At 35.5% G+C, this 10,622-nt stretch overlaps 2 protein-coding genes across 2 annotated transcripts; both read right to left on the minus strand.

Annotated features, from left to right (window-relative positions):
• Window positions 1-1,103: 1,103 nt before the first annotated feature.
• Window positions 1,104-3,146, minus strand: LOC107599641 (C-C motif chemokine 19-like). Its single transcript, XM_016291291.1, has 4 exons — window positions 2,999-3,146; window positions 2,294-2,417; window positions 1,840-1,960; window positions 1,104-1,330 (listed from the first exon to the last, which is right to left on the minus strand). The coding sequence occupies exons 1-4, from the start codon at window positions 3,072-3,074 to the stop codon at window positions 1,292-1,294; spliced, it is 360 nt and encodes a 119-aa protein (XP_016146777.1). The 5' UTR covers window positions 3,075-3,146; the 3' UTR covers window positions 1,104-1,291.
• Window positions 3,147-4,583: 1,437 nt separating this feature from the next.
• On the minus strand, window positions 4,584-5,921 carry LOC107599642 (C-C motif chemokine 3-like). The gene is made up of 4 exons (XM_016291292.1): window positions 5,776-5,921; window positions 5,377-5,497; window positions 5,001-5,114; window positions 4,584-4,833 (listed from the first exon to the last, which is right to left on the minus strand). Exons 1-3 carry the CDS (start codon window positions 5,867-5,869, stop codon window positions 5,009-5,011), a joined length of 321 nt encoding a protein of 106 aa, XP_016146778.1. The 5' UTR covers window positions 5,870-5,921; the 3' UTR covers window positions 4,584-4,833; window positions 5,001-5,008.
• Window positions 5,922-10,622: the final 4,701 nt, after the last annotated feature.

Genomic DNA, 10,622 nt, shown 5'->3' on the forward strand with positions numbered 1-10,622 from the left:
CCCAAAACGGGTTGCCTGTGGATGAGAATCCAAAACATGGACTGATGGGAGGTTGTCCTGCTCCACTTCACAGTTGCCGAGTGAAAGGAGAGTTTTATAATGACAGGACACGCATTTATACAACACTTTATTCAAAAGGAAGAACTGCTCATTCTGCACGTCATATGTCATTACGCTATTCTTTGCATTGCACATGCGCAGTTCTAGCAGTTTCGGGGTTCAATCCGATCGAGTGTTTACATGCACTCTCAATCGTATTAGAAAAGGAATAAACCACCCCCTTCAATCGATCGATCACTATCGGATCGATTAAGGTGTTTACATGAAGGGTTTTCAATCCGATTGAGCCGTCAATCCGATTACAAATGGATTATTTGGTTGCATGTAAATGTAGTGACCTCGCAGCTGTGGCTTTGAGGAAATAAAATCAAGACAGAATCTCTAAAGAAGCAGCAAAACCTTAACGCAGACGCTAAATAATGGGCTTCCAAAAGTTGTATTTTAGGGTTAGGATTAATTAATGGAATTCACTTTAAGGACCCAATAAAAAGTTCCCATTTAAATAAATAGGCTCACATTCATGAGTTTCTGACTTAGACACACAAAAATGAAAAATGATTCACAAAAATACTATAAATGATACTTTTATTCAGTTTTAAATCGTGTTGTCTGTTGATCAGATGATGCTGAAATTAAATATTTCTGCATAAATATGACAATACGTTTCTTCCATTTAAATAAATAGGCTCACATTCATGAGTTTCTGACTTAGACACACAAAAATGAAAAATGATTCACAAAAATACTATAAATGATACTTTTATTCAGTTTTAAATCGTCAAAGTTGTATTTTAGGGTTTGGGAGAGTTTATAGTAATTATATTTTGTCTTGCAGTACAGTTAAAGTGCAGTTAAGTGCAATTCCCTGTTTAGATAGATGTATGTGTGTGAGAATATACACATTATCATGTGTTTATGCATTTATGTCTAAAGTCAGGACTTTGAAGAATACAATCTTCAAATTGTGGTTTTTTTTTCAACAAATTTATTCACATAAACAAAAACAACACAATGATTATATCAGAATAGAATACACACAAAAACCAAGGATAATATGTTCACACAACAGCAACTATGGGAAGATCAGACAACTTGGCATGTTTTGATAATTTAGGATGAAAACGCTGAAAGAGGAAGAACCTAAACGTATTACAGAAACTGTTAGAAGTGAGCTGTCACAGCGACTACATCAGCTGCCATTTAATGTATATATGTATGTGTATGTGTTCACTCAAAAAGACAAATTCTTCAGGGCGTGACAGCGTTTCTCCTGAAATAAAAGAACACAGAGAAAACCATTAGTTAAAGCCTGCTTATAAAGGCATGTTACTCTTTTACTTGACTTGAATTGAACTCTTCTAATGCTTCTTATATTTGAATATGTTGCATTCTTATTAGAATTCTGTTACTAATTCTAATTTCATTATTTAAAATACAGTTTTTCTGCACATGCTTCATGTATAATGCAACATGCACCACAGTCTGACTGAGTCCTCAATGTTGGTGGTCGGTTTAAGGCTCAGTAAGCTTGCCGTAGGAGGATGTTTTGGCTTGTGGTTTCACAGTTGAATAGTTTGTGGTTTTGTATGAGTAAGATCATAACATACAAATCGTGATCTACTACTTATAAACAATGTCATGTGGCAGATGAAAACCAGAAAGGAGAAAGTGGCCTGCTACAGGGCTCGTGCAATAATGATGATTCACCTGTTGTGCAACCAGCTTTGTCATCAGATACTAAACATGACAGAGGAAACAAAACTACGGTGAATTACGTACATGAAATTTGTTTCCCTTGCACTTCTTGAGCCTGGTGTCCAGAAACTTGATCGTCTCTTTAACCCACTGCTGTTCCTCTGCAGGTGGGGCACAAAGTTTCAAACCTTTCCTGGTTGTGAATCTGAAAGATAGTTGATTTTTGCACATTATTTGACTAGAAGAGTAGACAATTGGAGCATTGTATGTTAAGCGCAATGGCTTTTCCCATTAAATACGCTCTTTCATGTCTGTTTTGTCTGAAAATGTGCTCATAAATAGTTTCATTCACTCCCAGGCTCCCACACATGACTCAGTCCAATCGTTTCCTTTGAAGAATACACTAGTCAACATTTGAAGTGGATCAAAACCTTTCATCAAAGTTGTCCTAAAATCTAAACCAAAATGTGTTCTTGTCTTAGGACAACTTTGATTCACTTTTTTGATCCACTTCAAATGTCGACTACTATATACTTACACAACAGCATCTCGGGGGCAGCCGTCAACTTTCAGCTGCTTCCAATAAGTGACGAGGACGTGTTTAGGGATGCTTTTATGGCTAACCGTCAGGCAACAGTCCAGTGCTAAGTCTGCCTGAGCCTCTGAGAGAGATTGAGACAAAAGAGAAATTAAAAAATGATGAGAGACAAGAGATGAAAATACAGGAAAACAAGTATTTTGCACCACCTGTGTATGCCCCTAGAGAAGTCTCAAAACATCTGTATGTAAGAAAAACAGAAAGTGTCTTGGCACATTTATTGTGCATACATTACTGTGCTGTACTTGTATAATAGTTTGCAGTAAACCAAATCAAGTGTTAGTATTTATATTTAATTTTATATCATTAGTTGTTATATTAAATTACATTAATTTGCTTAAAAATATTATGTATTTAATATATAAATATATTTACATTTTTTATATATATATATACTGTATATATATATAAATAAACTGATTGATCACTGTTGGGATGACTCAGTTTGAGTCTTTTTAGTTGATTAGATTTAGCTAATCTGATTTTTTTTTCTCTGATTACTAACTAGAATCATTGAGTTGTATGATCTACCATCATATAAATGAAATAAAGGAACAAATAAATTATCAAATATATCACATCCTCCATGCATTCATGAAGCACATAAAGATGAAGATGAAGATGAAGGAAGAAAACCAAACTTACCTGCTGGACTGCTGAAGAGAATGAGCGCCACCGCACAGAGAATCAGACTCATGGCAGATAGGAGGGCTGAAGCCATGGCAACCGCTGCAGAAGATGGTGAAACAAGTGTCGCGTTTGTCCTGCTGAAGCAGCTGGAAGATATTTATCACTTCTCTAACACTCTCCTCTCACTGCTCCATCGCTCCCTTGCTTTATAGGACAATCTTAAGTTTCATTTTTACACATAGTCCCTCCCCTGTCCTGTAAAAAACAAAGTCAAAGGCTGAAAGAGAGGTTGTGAGTTGTGACCTGGACAAAAGACTTCCTTTTTTTTTGTTTTTGTTTTTTGAAGGAGGGACAAATTTACGGCACAATGCATCCCATTCTTTGTATCTGTTCCTTGCTCTCTTTTTCTCTTCTCCACTTAAACCCACATAGAAACTCTCACAGACTCTCAAATACTTTCTCACTCAAAGGCCACCAGACTGGCAGATGTTTCGATATGACTGAAGAAGCAGTTCAGATGAACCTGACAAACTGTTAGATCGACTTCATGATCCTTGTCAATACAGAGCTGGGAATTCCACTGGATTAAAAAAAATATTACTGTAAATGTTTACTCAGTGTCACAATGTTCATTATTATTGGTGTGTGTGTGTGTGTGTGTGTGTGTGTGTGTGTGTGTGTGTGTGTGTGTGTGTGTGTGTGTGTGTGTGTGTGTGTGTGTGATTAGAGAGAAAAGAGTAAATTCTGTTGGGTTTATTATTCAGGTTTGAATGTAGAAGCAGAACTTTATAAATTCTGTTTGATGTCTTTAATGCTAGATTGGCTTAATGGCTGTGAATATTAAGGGTTGTAAACTGAGAGTTATTTGATTAAATGCTTAAATGTGTAGCACTTAGGAATGTAGAGCAAATCTAAAAGTATTATTGGTATGCCATTGTGCATTTGAATAAGTCAGGAAATTCCCATGCAATTTCAGTTTGCACACACCTTCTTTACATGTGCCGCTTGTCAAGGACCATCATCACCTTATCTCAAGCGTTTGAAATCACAAACATCTGAGGGCAACAGCAATCTTGTACATGAACATTTCAATATCATAATTTTTTTTGGCAATCATGATCAAAATTGGCATTACAAAAGGTTTTAATGCAAATGCAAATAAATGCTGTTCCTTTAAGCTTTCTAAGAAAAAATTGTAACGGTTTTTCACAACTGTTTTCAATAATAATAATAATAATAAATGTATTTTAAGCATTTTAGAATGATTTCTGAAGGATCATGAGACACTGAAGACTGGAGTAATGATGCTGAAAATTCAGCTTTCTCATCACATGAATAAATTACATTTTAAAATATATTCATATAGAAAACGGTTATTTCAAAATTACTGTTTGTACTGAATTTATCGATTAAATATAACCTTGGTGAGCATAAGAGACTTCTTTTCATCCATACATCCATAAGTGTGAGGTGCTTTAGAATCTAAAGTTTAGATGAAATCATTTCATTGCACAGGAGATTTAACAAAATGAATTTATTTACATTCTTTAAAAATTTCAGTCATACAAAATATGCTAAAAATACAGACACAGCTCACAGGATAATTCATGCAAATGTATGAGACTCATAATTGCTACAGTAAGACAATGCAGTCAAATATAAACAAATAGCATATCCGCTTTTATCATTTACAAAGTTCGAACATCATGCATTCCCCATATCTGCATGATTCCCAAAATGCTTTGTAAATATCTTTTAAAAATCACTGTGGCAGTTAATAATTGTAGTCATTTCCTGTCTAGTCCAGTGTTGCTCAGTGCAGTTACAGTGTCATCATGTACGCCTCCCATCTGTGAAGCAGCAAAACAAAATCTGATTCAGTTTTTGTTATCAGGAAACAGAAAAAGGTTTCAAGGAAGAAGAACTGCTTATTGTCTGATTTGGCTTTGAAGATGTCTATGAGATGATCTATGAGAGCAGAACTAAGAGCTTGAAGAGGGGAAGTTTTTTTTTATACCTGTGTTCCTACTGAGGAGTTTTTTTCTTCTTGTCTAAGTGTGTGACGATTCTAGTAATCCAGGAGTTTTTCTCTGGTGGAGCGCACAGTTTCTTGTCTTTTTTTGTGATGAATCTATGGGAACAGAAAAAAGGAAACATGCATTTAGAATCAATGAAGTCAAAACTCTTAAAAATAAAGCTTCCAAAAGGAGGTTGCCATTATTGGTATCCTTTCAGTGAACAGTTCTTAAAAGAACACTTTTTTTTAGTAGGAAGAGCATTTTACTAATCTAAAGATCCTTTTTCCAATATAAAGAACCTTTTGTAGTTCCCTGGATGTTAAAGGTTTTTCATGGAACCATCAAGGCCTATAAAGACCATAAATGGATACTTACACTGTAGCTGGAATGGCACAGCCACTCTCTGTGGTTTGGTGAAAGTAGGATGCAACAATCTGTATTGGAATACGAGTATCCTTGGTTGTCAGACAGCAGTCCACAGCTGTGTCTGAAAAAGCTAAGAGTGAAAGGACAGCATAAGCAACACTTTTTTACAGGAAACCCCTCTACTGTATATGCATTTGACCCCATGCAAGAACAAAACTTGGCCTGTTTCTGAGTATTTCTGGACTTACGGGAACTTGCTCCCACAGTATAACTGAATCTTTGAGAAAAGCAAGCCAGCTAATGCCTCTTTCTTTCTTTATTCATCCTGAGCTGCAGCCAGTTCTCAATTCAGAAGAAGTTCTGAGAAGCTGCAAGATGTGTGCCATGAGAGTAGTTTTTTTTTCTTACCTTCTATGTTGCCCCAGAGGACTGCAGTAATGACCAGGAGAGTTACTGTTGTAGTCTGCATTCTTGTCTTTGTGTTTGGTCTCCACAAGATCATCAGACAATTGTGCACAGGTGTGACATGCAGGTATCAGGTGCAGGTATTTATACACAAAAAATGGGCAAACTTTCAATTTCACGCTAAGACTTACCGTACTTGCTCCACCCCTATCTTGTAAATGCATCAGTTTCACATCTATTTATCATTCCCACATTCTTCACTGGCTTTTCTCCCCTCTATTCCCGTAGAATTGTCTGCAGGGGTGCATGACCTGATTATTAATTTCACAGCTCATAAACAACCGGACACAAATTCAGCTGAACTCTCAGAGAAATATTTACATTTTTCTTAACAGAGTTGCATAACGGTTTGATGCTCACAACTTTCGTTTTCTCTACAGAAACTATCAAAATGACTTTATCTGATTTCTGCTGCTAGATTACTAGTTTTTTTGAAAATGATATTATCAGCTTAGCAATTTGAGTGAATTGAAATAATGCGCAATTTCTTAGTTTGTGAATATTCCTTAATATTATAAACAAAATTATCTGTATATTTATCTAGTCATAATTTGATCTATAATAATTTATATGCCAAAACATTCTTCACATTTAAAATTTTTTAATCCCAGATTTTCAATGGGCTCAACGTTTTTGGACCCCATTGTATTTCAATTTAGCATACTCTTAACATTTCTATTTCTTAAAATTCAGTTTAAACCCACTTGACTGATGGACAAAATTAATTTTCCCAAATTTGTCTAAAGTCTCTTCAGCGGAGACAGAAATAATGCGCATAATCTAGACCTTTCCCAATTTTCCTGTTCAACAAAAGGGTGTTTAAAGCGATCCAAACATGTCATTACCTTAATAATGAATAGTTTGAATGGCTTTTGATATCAGAGAGCTTGGCACAGATCCAAGGGTGTGTGCTTTTCCGTGAAGCACCTATAACAACGCCAAGAGCATCACTATTGTAAAGGTAATTTTATTTGCTTCATTTTCAAAAGCACAGCCCTCCACCCATTTATGCACGACTCAGTTTCTTTTTCAAAAAAGCACAACTTGGCACAACGTTAATTTTTCCCGCTCTGATTTACTCTAGCTTTCCAAAAACAACATAGTCTATTCATGCCAATAGTCTATTCATGCCAATCATATTCATGTTAGAACAAACAAAAAAACTTGCTATAGAGTTTTCATTCTTCACATCCAAAGAAAAAAACCATGGTACAGTGATGTGTCTGCACCATAACATTTTAAATTCCTCATACTTCTATAGAATCTTTTAATGGATTTATTCATAGGTTACTGGTAAAGAAATTAGCAAATGCACTTAATCAATTAAGAATTAAGCAAAACACACCATCGCTGTTTAAGAAAAATATCAAAGACAAAATGAAGTTTTTGGCAGAATATGAGTGGTTCAGCAGAATTCTGTGGAGTGATGCATCATGATAAAACACAAGTTGCACGGTGAAGAGCCAGAAAAGATCTTTGATGTGATCAAAGAAGATCTTTCTTTGAAGATCTGAATGCACTACCACAGTGAAGCATGGAGGGTGATGCTGGTACTGGGGAGCTGCTTTACTGTGAAAAGTCAAATAATGCTTTGGAGTATAAGAGAATACTGGAGAATAGCTTGCTTCCCACAAGTGAAAATTTGTTGCCTAAAGAGGAACGATCAGATGTTATTTTTCAACAAGAAGCTCCTGCCCATGCTGCAAAGATAACCAAGACGTGGCTTAAAAACAAGTCAGGCTTGTATTTTGGCCTGGTCAGAGTCCAGATTTGAACCCTATAAGAATATTTGGTCTCAAATAAACTCCAACTAACTGGGAGACATTTTTCAACTCCTAACTGTTTGAAGCCATCAATATTCAGTGGAACAACATTGACTCAACTTCCTTAAAAGGTAATCTGCAAGTTTACCCACATGGTTTAAACATTTAACGCAAACAAAGGGAAAGTATATCCTGTACTAAGTTACTTTATCTACAGTATTTGTGCAATGCTTGCTAATTTCCAGTGATTTGTGGTTAAAATGATCAAATGTGCACCATTAAAAGCTAAATATTTATACATTTTTGACTTGATCCATTTTTTGCCCAGGGGTGTTCTTCATAGAACTATGCTATACAATCACTTATTTGCATCACAATTTTTCTTTACTCTTTTAAATAATAGCTATTGCAAAACCATGGATCTGACAGGTGAACTGTGACATTTGCACTGGAAGGTCACAGCTCACATGTTTTGCCCCAACGGCATCATATCTTATTTTAAAGCACATGCGTGAGAAAACAGTTAAAGGGCCTAATTCATAAAACACAACAGAACAAATTTTGGTGCATTGTTCTTAAACTCAAAAGATTTTAGTTACAAACTATTTACATAAAAATCCATTGCGCTCATGTTTCATGCAAGAGATCCATAGACGTTATGACAAGCACCTTAATTTCAGTTATTCTCTCTGGAAATAACAGACAAGCTGAATTCTTTCCAAAGTATAAGATGTTTTGATTGTTTATCAGCAATCATGTACCTAGCAAACAAAACCAATGCAATCTGAGACTCATCTCAGAGCAGGTAAAAGGTGTGTGGTCTTCCTGAAAGCATGGCAAAACAGTCTTAAGGTATTAACCCAAAAATGGACAAACGTATGTGCAGTTTCATCTACAGAGCAATGAATAACAAAAAGTACATTCACTGGGAGGAAAAGACCCTTGGTGGTTTCTGAGTTGTACAATGTTGGAAGAAGTGGCAAACCTTCCAGTAATCTCAGAGCAATAAAGCCAACAATGACCACTCACAAACCACAAAGGTTCAATAGAAAACCTTTCTATTTTGCTGAGAAAGCCTTGAACTTCAGGCATGAGATATTTATTTGAAATTATTTTATTATGTGGAAAGAAAGAGGGTGTTGAGAAAAACTAATTTAGTGGGCACAATATAAAAATATATTTTTAAATAGTTTTAAGTGTTCCAGAGAGCTACAAGCTAATAATTGTTACAACATTGTTTTGAGAAAATTATATAACACAACTACTTAAAAAAAAAACATTTCTGTTTCTATTGTTTTTGTTTAATTTTTTGTGAATTTGACTAGCAATTTCTGAGTTAAATTTTTTTTCAGTGTGATTATAAACCTTTACATTCTTGCTCAATCCATAATAAGACTTCCATTGGAAATAATATAAAATATTGCTGCAAGTAGCAATTAAGGGGCCAAACACAACAGAGGCAAAATGATGAGCTAAGCATGGCATGGAGCATCAGACCAACTGCAACAATGAGCAATTAAAGCCATTTTAGGATGAGTTTAGTCAAAATTGCTGAAAAATCATAAATATAACCACTAGTGATATGATTCACTGGTTCATCACTTTTGACCAATAGGTGGCACCATTATCAGATTGTTATGGTGTGGTCAGTGCGAGGTTACAGTGACACATAAAAAGTTTGGTGTCAATATGGCAAAGTGAGTTGCAGCCTCAGGATCAGCTTGGTATCATAACAACAATTTCATTGATGCGTTATTTGAAAACGGTTTGATCTGACAAAAGGCTTTTTTTTTTGGTGGCATGGTCTGAAGATGAGTCAAATTTGTTGAAAATAAGACCAAAGGTCTAGGAGGAGTTTGAAAAAATAGGTTTTCAAAGAAAATTATGCCGATTATGGCATAATTGGTATTGATGTTCGCGGTATGATCCAAGGAATCTATCAAGAAAATAGACAAAAATTTTCAAAAGTTTTAACATCTTTTTTATATATTTCATTATAATTTTTGATCACAAGGTGGCACTGGCATCAAAATGTTTGAGTACCTTAAGGGCATGGTGCCGAAGACACATACCGAGGTTCGTAGCAATATGTCAATACGTTAAAAAATATATAAAATTTTTCGGCTAAATTCAAAATGGCCGACATGGGAAAACTGGGCATTGTTTGACTCAGTATGCTGCTCTGAATCTAAAGAGACAAGTCTTGTGATTTTTGGCAAAAGCGTTCAGAAGTGAAAAAATTAAAAATTTTCATATCTCCGGACCACTAGGTGGCGCTGCGGCAAAACTGTGCAAGTAACCTTGGGTCAAGGTTATCATAACACACACCAAGTTTGGTCTGAATATGACAAAGCATTGGAAAGATATAGCCTCATGTCCGATTTGGTGAGCTTTTCGTCAAATTCAGTTTTCGAGAACGGATGGGTCTATCAATATCAAGGCTTTCGATAACTTTTTGCCAGCATGGTCTGAAGATGATCTGAGCCAATTCGTCGAATGAGTCCATTCAACTCTGCATGAGCCAAGGAATCAGAGGAAAAATTATTTTTCTTCTAGACCTTATGGTTCAAAAGTTATTAGCATAAACATGAGTGCAAATTTGGACAAGTGGTGGCGCTAGAGAGTTTGAATTAGACACCAAATTTGCTGTGGTTAACGTGGAGACTGTCCTCTATCGGTGTGCCAAATTTCATAACTTTCCTGCAAGCAGTTCAATGGGCAGCCATAGACTTCCAGAGCTGAAGAAGAAGAACAAGAAGAGGAAGAACTAAAAAAAATCTAACAGATACAATAGATGCCATAGCACCTTCAAATGTTATTAAGATGTCAGTAAAATAATTACAGTTTTTATTAAATTTAGGGCTTGTGAAATTAAAGGGTCTCTGACCTACTTTGCTACACTGGTGCTCTAAAGCTCATCTTTAAGATTTTAAGTTGTATAAACAATAATTGACCTAGTTACAAGTCCAAAACTGCATGAAGCAGGTCATAACTGCAATAAAGTGAAAACACAGCTATTGTTATTGA

The sequence above is a fragment of the Sinocyclocheilus grahami genome, unplaced genomic scaffold (genome assembly GCF_001515645.1).
Source record: "Sinocyclocheilus grahami isolate Dianchi unplaced genomic scaffold, SAMN03320097.WGS_v1.1 scaffold269.1, whole genome shotgun sequence".
Lineage (NCBI taxonomy): Eukaryota > Metazoa > Chordata > Actinopteri > Cypriniformes > Cyprinidae > Sinocyclocheilus > Sinocyclocheilus grahami.